Source organism: Solea senegalensis, linkage group LG10, assembly GCF_019176455.1.
Source record: "Solea senegalensis isolate Sse05_10M linkage group LG10, IFAPA_SoseM_1, whole genome shotgun sequence".
In the NCBI taxonomy this organism is placed as follows: domain Eukaryota; kingdom Metazoa; phylum Chordata; class Actinopteri; order Pleuronectiformes; family Soleidae; genus Solea; species Solea senegalensis.
Window position 1 is genome coordinate 5327666 of NC_058030.1, and position 14005 is coordinate 5341670.

Below are 14005 nucleotides of genomic sequence, written 5' to 3' on the forward strand. Positions count from 1 at the left end.
CACAACTAACAGCACAACATGTCGTATCGAAGTGTACTGTACACAAACACACAGACGTTCAACCTGCAGGTTCTTGTTAATCGTGTAATTAAGATGTGAGAGTGTGATTATGAAACTCCCCTAGGAGATTAATAATCATATTTACTCTCTCTCTGTCTCTATGTGTGTGTGTGTGTGTGATGACAAAAGCAGACACTGTGTTACATTTCAGGGGCGTGTTATTATCCGCCTGTTTCGTTGCATAATCAAACATTCATTCCTTGCCGCGTTGCCAGTGCCAATATGTCTGAGCTGAGCTGTAATTATACATGATCTGTCTCTGAGTCTGCGAGTGAAAAAAGAAAACTCTTAACGCGTCTTTATTTTCCCCCTTAAACACTATGAAGCGTCACCTTTTCACTACACTGTGGTGCCGCTTTGTGTCTCTTCTTCTGCTTTCACAGTTCTGAGATATAACACAAGGAAGTGAGTGAAGTATTCTCCTTGTACTTATCGCCTGTACAACAGAAATGAACTTAATCTGATTGATTTATTGTTCAGAATAAGGATAATAGTGGGTTTAACCTGATTAAGACCACACTATGCCTTAAAGGTCCAGTGTGTAACATGTAGGTACTTTTAACTGCTTTAAAATGAAATATGTTTGGTGTGACAAGAAGAGTGTGCAAAGGCTGTGGTAGTTTTTTGCTACCACCCCCTGGTGGATATTCAATATATTCTTACTTCCTGGTGTTGTTGAGTTTGAGCAGCTCAAAATGGAGTGTTGTCCTTCCTGCAAATGCAACACTGTTGTCCTGTTTACTTCTGGTCTGATCTTTAGGTCCTTGTCAAAATTCAAGCCATGATTATTATATCATTATAAATGATTATTATATATTGTAAATGCTAAATTTGTCAAGCCTACTTAGTGCAGAAGGAACAGAGTTTCAAAGAAAGAAGAAAAATGTCAGGTGTCAAATGGCACCAAATCTTTAAAAAAAATACAACTTTGAAAGTACCTTTTTATTTGTTTACAGTGCATGATATCCTCAAGCATGTGGGCTGAAAATAATAATAAGGCGGTGAACTTCATTATCAACATTGTTAAATGTCAGTTGAAAACTGGAGTTTTCGACTTGAGTAAAATATCCTCAGGCAGATGGTTGTAGAAAGGTGTGTCGCTCTCACAAGGCGTGTCCCCCCACCGCTCTTTAAAGTTTTCATGCTTTTCCTGAATTTTATGAATATCTGTGATACAGCTTTTTGAATGGATGCTAGAAGTGACAAACTGACGTTGCTGTGTGAAGTGAAACAAACAGCTTTTATGTACAGTTTATATCAGTCACATTTCTGCACACACATGCTGGTTTTGCACTATTTGTGTGAACACCCATAGACTTAAAGCATTCCCTCACCCAACTAAATACCTAACCCTAAACCTAAAACCAGGTCTTAATCTTCAAAAGGCCCGTTAAAGTTGTGTGGACCAGCCAAAATGTCCTCACAAGGTGAAAATGTCCTCACAAAGACGGGTTTGACAATTGGTCCTCATAGCCTACTAAAGACATGTACACACACACACAAAGTAGGGATGGGAATCGGTCAGTATTGGTATTGGTCCAATATTGGTCAAAATCACTGGATCGGTAATCGGACAGGTAAAAATGTAAAATCAGAAAAAAAATCATATATCATCGAGTTTGTGATATTGGTATCGGTAGATACTTGAGTTTGTCATATTGTATCGTGGATACTTAAGTTTGTGATATTGGTATCGGTAGATACTTGAGTTTGTGATATCAGTATCAGTAGATACTCAAGTTTGTGATATTGTATCGTGGATACAGTTTGTGATATTGATCACTTGAGTTTGTGATATCGGTATCAGTAGATACGTTTGTGATATTGTATCGGGATACTTGAGTTTGTGATATTGTATGGTAGATACTTGAGTTTGTGATATAGTAGATACTCTTGTTTGTGATATTGTATCGGTAGATACTTGAGTTTGTGATATCAGTATCGGTAGATACTTGAGTTTGTGATATCAGTAGATACTCAAGTTTGTGATATTGTATCGTGGATACTTGACTTTGTGATATTGGTATCAGTAGATACTTGAGTTTGTGATATTGGTATCAGTAGATACTTGAGTTTGTGATATCGGTATCAGTAGATACTCTTGTTTGAGATATCGGTATCGGTACTTGAGTTTGTGATGTTGGTATCGGAAACAAAAAAGTGGTATCACAAAGCTGTTTTTATGTCTTAGCGAGGACACTTCATAGACATAATGCATTCCCTAGCCTATTACCCTAACCTTAACCATCACAACTTCAAGTGCCCAACCCTAACCCTAAAGGCCCTGATATACTTCCAGCTGCACAGCGCACAGACCCAGTGCACCGTGTGCGTGACACAGTATGCGTCATCAACGCGCAACGAGCATGCTGTCGCTACGAATACTATTCTCTGTGTCCAGACTTGTACCGCTACCCGATGGTGAAGAGGCATACTGCAGGAACCTGATGCACGAGTATACCAATGTATATGCAACGCGCACTTTGACACCCAATTCTAACACAAACCACAATTCAAATCTTAGTCCTAAACTTCACCAGTTCCTCAGAAATTAGGTTCATTAGGACCAGGTTTTGGTCTCCATGAGGACTAACGGTCCTGACAAGGTAGGTGTTGAAGCCAGAGAACACACACACACACTCCGCCTTCTTCCCTCCCATTTTCACTTCTCACATAAGGATCCTATAAAGTCTGCGGTCTGGAGCTCACGCATGTGCAGTCACACCCCCCTCCCCCCCCCACGCCCACAACCCTCCACCCCGGTAACGTGTGTGTAGTAGTATTATTATTGTGAATGGGGGAGGGGGAGGAGGAGGAGAGGAAAGGGGGAGGCGGTATTTTGGGTGTACAGTCACAAGAGCGACTCGACGGAGCCAGGAAGTAGACTGTTGGTGCCTTCAAGTACTTTCCAAACTGCCGAAATTTTGAAATGTAACCAAAAGCGTTACAGAGAACAAGGAAACACATCAAACGCTTGTTTTTTCTGTGGCTTCATCCGCGACACATGTGAACAGTAAAGACACATAAGGCATATTATGTTACTCGCTGTGCCATTTCCTCCAATCTAAGGTCTATTTTTTTCTTTTGTTTAGCTGGTTCGTGACTTTTTATGGTTTTGTTCGATTGAATCATTTAAAAAAGATAAAGAAAAAAGATGGGGTTTAAGCCAGACAGATACTTCCTCTTCAACCACCGGAACATAAACGAAACTTCTTTGCCATTATGTGTCATGAAAAATCACATTTTTATCACACATACAAAAAAGTTACACTTAAAGAAGAAAAAAAGACGCAGACGGGGAGCGCTACTTTGTTGCCTCTCGCTTTACGCACGCCAGGAAAGAGAGAGGGAGGTAGAGAGACACTTGGGAGGCAGTGAGTGAGTAAGTAAGAGAGAGAGAGAGAGAGAGAGAGAGAGAAAGAGGGAGGGAGGAGAGACACACGGTCAAATTGAGCTTTATCTATCGCAGCGGGTCATTTAATAAGAGCCATTTGGAGCCAGAGGCGACCCGGAGCGCGCAGGAGCCGCAGCAGCAGCAGCAGATCATCATAATAAGAGCAGCAGTCATAATCACAGAGGCAGCACATTACTCCACACAGGGAAGAACAACACACACACACACACACACACACACACACACTCAGAGAGAGAGAGAGAGACACGGAAGAGAGAGAGGCTGAGTGAGTGACGAACGGACGGCAAAGAAACACACTCACACAAACACACACGCGCGCAGTGTCACTTCTTCACTGTGTTGGATAAATTCAAAAACACCCACAGAAAACAAATCAAAAAATAAAAGAGAGCGGAACCCGAAGAGGAAGGAAGCCGAGCTTGGTGAAGATGCCGCGGGTAGTTCCGGACCAGAGGAGCAAGTTTGAGAATGAGGAGTTTTTCCGCAAGTTGAGCAGGGAGTGTGAGGTGAGTGTGTGACTTTGTTTCTACAACACACTGGCTCCATTCACTCAGACACACACACACACACACACACACACACACACAGACGGCGGAAATACAGAGAGAAATGAGAAAAGCATGCTGCCTGAGACAGGGCATTGTTTTAAGCTTTATACAAGTCACTTTATTCATTATAATATTTCATTGAATTTTTTAGTGGTCATCTCTCTGAAATTCTTCTTCTTCTTCTTCCCTTACGTCCATTCATGCTTTTTAATTTGTCAATTGAATGCTCCATTTAGTGTAAAAGTTAATTTCCTGTTCACTCTTTGTTGCAGCAAATGTTACAAGTTTCTATTAAAAAAAAAAAGGAGGGGAACAAACAAAGAATGATGCATTTTTGTCTACAAAATGAAATTTAAAATTCCTGTGGCTTATCTTGAATTTGCAGCCCAATGCTGGACGTGAGTGAGTGAACCTCATTCTGCTGGATTTCCACTTAAATCCAACACATGTATCACCTCTGTGTGTCTGTGTGTGTCCCCCGTTCCCTGTAGATTAAATACACTGGCTTCAGAGACCGGCCCCATGAGGAGAGACAAGCTCGCTTCCAGAACGCCTGCAGGGACGGACGCTCAGAAGTAGTGAGTACAAAACTAAACATGTTCTCTTATTCTTTTGTCCTCCTCGCCTTAAGAAATCGAACAGAATGGGAGTGAAGAGTGCAGCGCTGATGATGCTACTCAGCACAAAGAGAGCAGTTGTGATTGTGAGGATGGACTTCATACACAGCATGATGTGTCTTTTATGGACATGTCTTCTGTGAATGAAGAGTTTTAACTCAAGGCTTGTCCCCATTTTCTCCACTGTGTTATGAGAACATTGCGGTCAGCTCACTCAGCAGCAGCAGCAGCAGCACACAGTGTGTATTCACATGTCTCAACCTTGTTTTGATGCGTCCCTGCACCAGGAAGTAGACATGTTATCAGACAAGCAGAAGCACCAGGCTTAACTTCACATCATCGTCATCATCGTCGTGGTGTCTCCTTCCCTCTGTAACACACGAGCACTTAACTGCGTGCGTTCACAATGAAAAACAATGTCGTGGCTGTAATTTAGGGCCTAAAACACACATCAGCTCAGCTAAATATCACCTGTCATGTACAAACGACTTCAGTCAGTGAGGAGAAAAAAATGGAAACCCCCTCTAAGAGCAAGATCTCGACTTCATTACACTTTCTAAGGGGAATAATGTTCCTTAAACACATAAGTCTTTGTGTGAGCTGGTCATCTTTTACTCAAATGTTCAGGTTTGTTGTGATGTCTGTCACTAAAATGTGAAAAAGTGTTGATCAGAAATGAAATAACGATGATCTCAAATGTCTCGTTTTGGCCAAAAAAACTAAATGATTCAATTTGAAGGATTTCTTTGTTAGATATAGAGCAAAGAAACTAGAAAATATTCAAATTTAAGAAGATGAACAATCAGCCTAATTATTTTTTAAAAACTTGATAACTGATTATCACAATAGTTGAGGATTAACGTAGTAATCGATTGATCATTACAGCCCTAATTCAGTTTGTGATCAGAACAGTAGAAACCCTTGTATGGAGACGTATGTCACAATGAAAGAGCAAGATCTTGATGTCGTTTAAGGGAAATAATGTTTCTAAAATTATTATACCTTTTATATTTCTGTAAAAAAGTGTCTTGTTTTTGTCCACAAACCATAATGATTCAGTTTGAATGATTTATTTGTATAATCGATTAAGAAAAAAAGAAACCCCTGTATATTTAACACAAAAAAAGAGCAAAATCTTGAAATTCTTCAGTAGAAGACACACATCATCATTTTTATTCAAATCTCCATGGTTTGTTGCGATGTTGTGTTATGAAAACAATTTATTTTTATCCTTATAATAAGGATTAGCAGTCAGTCAGTGGCTGTGGATGCAGGTGGAGATAGTTTGCGTCACATGAGCTGACGAGTTTCGCTCTGTTGAATCTTCCTGCCTCCGTTTCCAAACCACACACTCGTCATTAGACACGTTTTCAAACACAACCGGTCGCCCGAGGTCAAGGCGCTTCATTTCAACACTGAAATGACTCTTAATGTGCTAATTTAATATCAGATCAATGTGCTCACACTTGTATTTATTGTTATACTCTCGGATTATTATCATCGTCACTAATGTGAGTAGAAACTGCAGTTGTCAGGAGGTTTTTAAGTTATCATAATAAAACTGTTTGAAATCGGTACATGAAGACACAGGCGTAAGCAAACTAAGCTGATTATCCAGGGCCCCCGATAAAAACATCTTATATTATATCTTATATTATAAATTATTTGGTTTTATTTTGTAGTTTAATACATTTAAAATCCAAATCCATTAAACTGGTTGTCCACAACAAATGCATCAACTGCTTTTATTTTTTGATTTTTGTTCACTTTGAACAAGTTTAAATGAATTCTGTGACACTTTTGTGATTTTGCAACCGTCAAAGGTTTAAAAAACAAAACGCTGTGACACTGGTTTGGAGTAATTAAAAAAAAAAAACTGAACAAAGTATTAATGATTGTATCTCAACTATAATTAATTAAATTTAAACTGTTCCATTTTTATCAATAATAGTTGATAAGAGGGGCCCCAAATCTAATTCTGCTTAGGGCCCCATAAAATCTTAGGGCTGGCCCTGCATAAAAATATCAGTCCTTAATAAACCTTTGTTTTGTAAATATTATATTGTTTTTTTCAATTATTGCCATATATTTAGTCATATAATTATGATCTAGTCCTAAATTCATGGTGATTTTATTTGCAAACATTTACAAAAATGCTCTGTTGGAAAATCCTCTTACTTCCCGACCGTCATTTATGTATAAAGTTGTCTGGTGCCCTCGCAGTGCTGTAATAGTTTGACCAATAATTTAATTTAGACCACATTGAAATGGAACGATTGGCTGGTCAACCGACTGCGACTGGTCTGTCACTGACCGACCGCTCCACTCTAACATAGATTCTCTAATTTATTTATAAGTTGTCAGAAATTGTTGAAAAAAACATTTAGCTCGAAAGCGTACAATGTTTAGTTTTTGCCCACAAACTAAAATGAGTCAGTTTTAATGATGTCTTCATTATGTTATATATTAAAAAATACAGAAAATAATCGTAACACAGACATTTTTACAGTACAGTATTTGAGAAAGTTCATGTTAAAAGTTCCACATTAGCACTTTTTAATCAAAGAAATGGTCAAATCTCAGATGAAACAAAAACAAGTTCAGAATAATTCAGAATAGCTCAGAATCGGGCTGCACCATTAACTATTTTCAAATGAATTAGGGCTGCAACTAACGATTATTTTCAGAATGTATTTGTGTATGGTTTTCTTCAGTTATTCATAAGTTTGTTCCAGAAAAGTGTCAATGTTGTAAAAGTGAAAATGTTGAAAAAAATGTTGCTCGAAACCTCAAAACCTCTTTTAGTAATTTCTTTATTTACATGAAGCTAAAATCAATGAATCGATCATTTATTGTGGTCTCAAAATTGAGCGAGAGACTGTTTACAGCGTTTTATTAGATACTTTTATTTATATAAGTTTATTTATTCCACCTCAGTTACAGCTTCTTCTTCTTCTTCTTCTTCTTTTTTTACAGCTCCAGCTTGTTTCTATTATAACTGCGCCAAACTCATAAAATATAATACACACATTTTGGATGCACTTCATGACACTAAGAGGTTGTTAATAGTTTTATGGTAATGTTTTCATCCTGATTGGAACATTACACGGTGAATATTGAAAATAAACACTTGGACGTGAACTTTGAGGAGACGTTTTTGTCCCTGACCTTGTCCTCGAGTGCAGCTGAACTCACATGACCTCGCTGGTAAACACTGGGTGCAGTAACTATATGGCTTAATAACGTGTGAGTGAGAGCAGGTCAGGACACATTCATGCTGTCATTATGAAAACCTAGTTCCTAATTTGTGTCCTTAATGAAAGATTAAGGGGAAAGGCCTTCAGGCCACACACACACACACACACACACACTGGTATTTTTCACAAACATGTTGTCGTCATCGTCATCGCACGACGGCCACCAGAGAAGGAGGAGGGGGGAGGAATCTAGTTTTACCGTCTTGTAATGGGGGATGATGATGATGTGTCTGTCCCTCTGTCTGTCCCCCCTGTCCGTCTGTCCTCACTGTATTTATAAGCCTCGTCTGCCGCGTGAGACGATGGCCCGACGCTTTAATGGTTTGATGGCAGCTGTGACATCATGTTGCTGATTTAACCGTCGGGGCCAGACGCAACTGAAGACCTGCCGCTATTTTCATGGCTGCTGTTTAAAGAGAGTTTTTCAGACACAATGAGACACAAACATGTTTTCTTCACTCACTCACCCGGTTGACACTTCATCTATGAGTGTTTATTGACTCAAGTTTGAGCTTTTTAAAGCTTTTGAAACAATTTTTCCTGTTGTAAATATTTCATAGCGTGAGTTTAAGTTTAAAGTAGAGCTAAAACATGTACTCTAATAACCGAAGTTATTCGTCAACTATTTTGATAATTGATTAATCAGTTAACACGTTTTCAGGTTCTTCAGCTTCTTAAATGTGAATATTTTCTGGTTTATTTGCTCCATATAACATAGAAATCTTTAAAACTGCATAATTTAGGTTTGTGGACAAAGCAAGACATTTGAGAACAGCATCATTTCCAGGTTTGAGAAACAAATTTTTGACATTTTCTGACATTTTATGGACCAAACGATCGCCAGTTGCAGCCCATGAACACATTTGTACTTGGAAAACACATTTTTTTATTGCATCTTTTTACAAATAAATTGCTGTTCATTTGTCTAGTGAATTTAGGACAATCAGAAGAAACGGTTTTGGTAGATTAATAAATAGATAAACAATAGGCCTGTTAAGCAGAAATGTCCTTTGTAAATCTACTTTTTACAGTTTCTTTGAAGGTCTTATTTTATAAATAATAAGTTTATTAGAAAATGTACAGGTTTACATTGCTGCATGTTCTTTGTTTGATCACGCATGCATGCATGCACACACACACACACACACACACACACACACAGCACTTTAAAATGTCCATGATTGATTTGATAAATGAGACAATAATTCAAAGTATATTTTCTTCAGCTCGGCTCATTAGAGATGAGTCACTTTTTAAACTACTATTGATTTTCATGCTGTGCTGTCTCTCTGTCTGTCTCTCTGTCTGTGTCTCTCTCTTTCACTCTGCTCACTTCCTTTTATTCCATTTCCTTTGTTTGTCTCTGTTCTGTTTTGTCCTCACTTCGTCTCACTTCCATTTCCTCTGTCTCTTCATTCTGTTTGACTTCCTTGGTGTCCAGCGTGTGTCTCTGTTGTGTCCCAACCTCCCCCTCGGTCCCCCCCTCTTCCTCTTTTTCTCCTCACTTTTTTCTGTCTCCCCCATTGTCTCTCAGTTTCCCTCCATCTCTCCCTCTGTCTCTCCCTCTCTCCTCCGTCAGACTCTCATTCTCCCTCTCTCCAGCAGTAGTAGGCAGCAAATTGGTATCAGATGGTTGTAATCCAATACTTCAAATACAGCAGAAATGATGACTCGGGTGTTCTTTGAGCTCTTGTTTCGTGTGTGTGTGTGTGTCTGTGTGTGTGTGTGTGTGTGTGTGTGTGAGACAGAGAGAGAGACAGAGAGAGTGGGAGATATACCCTGTCTTTTCTCTTTGTGTGTCCATGTACACACTTAATAATTTTCAACTTCCTCCTCTCTTTCTTTCCTTCTCTCTCTGTCTCTCTGTCTTTCTTTCTTTCTTTCCTTCTCTCTTTTTTCTGTCTTTCTGTCTTTCTTTCAGTGTCTCTCTCCCTCTCTCTCATGCTCTCACTCTCTGACGAGGAACTGATTTGACAGGGTGCATAATTCATATGCGTCTAGCTTCAGTCGCAGCCCTAATGCCCTTAGTATTGATCCGTCCCAGCAAACACCGCACATCACACACACACACACACACACACACACACACAAAGACAAAAAAACACACTTGTGCATAAAGAAACAGCCATTTCGAACTTGATTTTCTGTCTCTCTGTAATTTATTGCTTTCTGACTGCTATAGAGAAATGCATTCTATTGATTTTAATTTTATTTGTGTTTCTCCGTGTGTGTGTGTGTGTGTGTGTCTTGAGAGAAATGTCTGCCATTTGAGTAGCAGTTAACTTTGAATAAATCAAAAAAATTAAGGTATAATTATCCAGTTTGCACGTGTGTGTGTGTGTGTGCGTTCGCTTCAATTACAATTATGGACCCAAACAATTACAAGAGCAAAGTAATCTAAACAAAGTGGGGGCTTTTATTCTGAAAAGAACACAGTTAACGTTGTAACGGTGTTGGACTTCCTGTCCTACTCGTCATCGGTCAAAAAAAGAACACAGGCTCTCAGTAGAATCCCTTGGTTAAACAGAGTAAAATATATACATAATAATTTAGAGTCATTTTAAAGTCAATTCTAAACTTTAAACCCACTTATTTACATGCGATAAAATCCATTTGTTTCAAGTTCAAGTCGATGACCTTGTTCGGCCCAGTAGTCCTCATGGAGACCAAACCTTTTTGAGGAACTGGTTAAAGTTTAAGGCTAAGATTTGAACTGTGGTTATGGTTAAGGTTAGGGTCAGACATTCATTGGTCATGGTTAAGGTCAGGGATAAGGCCCTGGTTAGCTTGTCCAAATGAATGGATGTCAACACAGTGTCCTAAGAAGAACAGCTGTGTGTGTGTGTGTGTGTGTAAGTGTATTGTTCAGTCTGTGTTTTTGTTCAAAGATGACAGAGTGGTTAGAACCGAAAGAAAGAGAGCGAGAGAGAGGGCGGTTTGGATCAAGTAGAGAAACAACTTTGATGTCAGCTTTGACTCCATCAAAACTAAACCCTTCCAGGCAAATAAGACATTTAAACTTATTCAAACATTTTTTTAATTCAAGAACTGTCTGGAAATATGTCAATGAAAACATCCAGAAAAAAACGAAAACCTGCATGCTGAATTAAAAATATGATATCTGACACGTAGTTGACTCGAGCAGTTACGTTTTATAAGGCAAAGCCCAAATATGCATCCCATAATTCTCCCATATCACATGTTACCTGTGTGATAAATGCCAGATTAGCAGCCTCCTCTGTTGTCATACAGGGTTTGTTTATGTTCTGATCATACAGAGAGGTCTCTAGCGGATAAAAACACTGTGATGGAATCATGAGGCTGCCTTGTGTTTTGTTAACACATTAGCCACAATCGGTCACATGTTTGTCACGGCTGTTTTTCACATTACTTCAGTGTCTTTCTGCTTCTCTGTAGGAGTGAAAAGAACTGACTTTTCCCTCTCTTCCTCTCTCTCTCTCACTCACTAGGCCTTCGTAGCGACGGGTACCAACCTCTCACTGCAGTTCTTTCCAGCCAACCTGCACGGAGACCAGCGGCAAGTTCCTACAAGGGAATATGTTGACTTTGAACGAGAGACAGGAAAGGTAGGACAAGTGTAAGACACACACACACACACACACATATTTGCTCTCTCATCATACTCCTCTTCCTCACATACACTTCACACACTGGTATAGCCAGGTATGTCGTCGCCAACAGGATTTGGCTCTCATTACCTAGATCGTTGCTAGAAAATATCTTGAAAATTCAAAAACAATGGACTGGCGATCTGTCCAGGGTGTGACCCTGCAACCCTCATGTGGAGGATAAAGCGGTAGAAGGTCGATGGATGGATGGGTGGCTACTGGGAAGCAGAGAAATAGAGGGTTTGCACCCATATACCGTCATTATGGTAGCAGCCCAATCACAGACAAGATTCACCAGCGCTTCTCAGTACCGTAGTTCCTGAACGGTTGAATAACTGCCAGATATCGAAAATAAAGTCACTCATTGCACATTCTTTGACAATTCTACAGCCATAAATTCAAAATAAGACGACTATAACCAGTTAATGCCTAATCCTAACCTCAACCTAACCACAATTCACATCTTAGTTCATCAGAAATAACGCTCTGAATCAATAGGACCAGGTTCTGGTCTCCATGAGGACAAGTGGTCCTGACAAGGGCAGTGTTTATGGCAGAAAACGTACACACACACATACTTGTTGCAAAGGTCAAACCGTCTGAGTTGCAGCAGACAGACAGACAGACAGACAGGCAACAGTGAGATTAGACAGATATTTGATCAAATGTGTCCTAAATTCATGTTAAATCATCGAGACGGTCAACAACATCTGGATTCAGGTTCACCTTTATTCACTCATGTGACCTTTGATTTATTTGTGTGTACAGAGAAGGTTCACATTCAAAAGTACTGTTCTGCAGAAACACATCCGTCTCTGCTCATACGAACGCTTTTGGTTCCTCTTTTGGTTCCTCACATGTGTGTGTGTGTGTGTGTGTGTGTGTGGAACAAAAGCTCTGGCTCTACCACTGTATATAAATGTGTGTGTGAACGGTTGTGAAAGGTAAAACTGCAGCGTCAACAGCTCGACCAGACAAACCAGCCACACACAGCTTTGCATTTTATACTTTTGAAGTTGAAGCTCACGACACTATCAAAGGCAATTAGCTCCGCCCCCATACACTCAAAGCATTAACCAATCACAAAGAGCCTGGCCAAGAGATCAGCAGCACAATTTACATTACACACATTTTGATAATCGATTAATTGATTTGAGTGTATTTATTTATAGTATATTTATAATTATATCAAGCTTTCTGATTTCACATAACATAGAAATCATTAAAACTGAATCATTTCCAGCTTTTTTAAAGCACCGATCAACATTTGTCCACGTTTTCGGACACTTTGCAGACCAAACAAGTGCTTGATTAATCAAGAAAATAATCAATCCGCAACCTCTCCATTAGATGTCACTAATTCTTACACACTGTGACTTTAATCTCTCATTATAGTTCACAACATGGTGATTGTTGTTTTTTTTGTGGGTTAGGGTTGACATTTAACTAGCATTTGTGTGGACAGCAAGAAAGAATTTCCTGTACATATGACGGTAAACTCTTAGAATCTTGAATCTTGCTTAATCAGGAGGAGAAGCATACAGTTTTTGGACCGTTGATAATGTTTGTTTGGGTCTGACTAAATGGAATTGTTTAAGTTTATGGAACTTTCATTTTGGAACTTTTGGAGTAATATTTTAGAACCTGTCAGCAGCAACAGGTCCAGTGTGGCCTTTTATGTCATCGTGACCACACCTGTGAATCATCCTGTCACACAAACATCACTGACGACAACGTTTTTCTCAAATTAAAGATTTAAAGAGTTTGTTCTCCTATTGTTATCATGATATCCACTTTATAATACCGTGCTGCTGCTGCTGCTGCTGTATGTGTGTGTGTGTGTGTTAATTGTCTCCCCTGGCGCAGTATGTGTGTGTGTGTGTGTGTGTGTGTCAAAAGGCCCTCCACGGACACTAGCCAGCTGAAATGAATGCCGGCTGGCAGCTCATTAAAAATGCATTCTGGGTAATCAATGGACCTCCTTGGCCTGAAGGCTGACGGCCCAATCTCACACACTGTTAATTATTTAACACAAGTGCCCTGATAGTCAGTCAGGATGTGTGTGTGTGTGTGTGTGTGTGTGTAAGACAATATCCTCTTCTCTGATGATGCTCGAGTTAGAGAATATTGTTGAGAGGAACACGGACGACTTCACTCAGCTGCTCTGACACTTTAAAACCTTTAATTGTTTGCTTAGTATTGTTGTTGTTGTTGTTGTGTTAGAGCAATGCTTCACCAGGATTCCAGCTTTAATTTATACACACACACAAATAGCCTCTGCCACCTCTGGACCTCCGTGCAGAATACTGTCAGGCCGAGGCAGAAATCTTGTGTACGTTGCAACTCGTCCTCTTAATTACTGTCACCACACACACACACACACACACACACACACAGTTCTCTGATGCTCAGGGAGAGTTTGAGCTAAACTGGTCCGAACTTTTCAAAGAAAAACTGTTTCATCTGTTCTGCGTTTTTT

General features: G+C 39.5%; 1 protein-coding gene across 4 annotated transcripts in view; it reads left to right on the forward strand.

Moving 5' to 3' along the window:
• The first annotated feature begins 3487 nt into the window (after positions 1–3487).
• cbfb (core-binding factor subunit beta) overlaps positions 3488–14005 on the forward strand; it is a 35476-nt gene continuing 24958 nt past the window's right edge. For 2 of the 4 annotated variants that reach the window (XM_044036351.1, XM_044036352.1), the window contains exons 1-3: positions 3488–3981; positions 4515–4601; positions 11368–11484. In XM_044036351.1, coding sequence (XP_043892286.1) covers positions 3904–3981; positions 4515–4601; positions 11368–11484 — 282 coding nt within the window. In that variant the 5' untranslated portion in view covers positions 3488–3903. The remainder of the gene's footprint in view (positions 3982–4514; positions 4602–11367; positions 11485–14005) is intronic. The other 2 variants (XM_044036354.1, XM_044036353.1) reach the window with 2 other exon arrangements.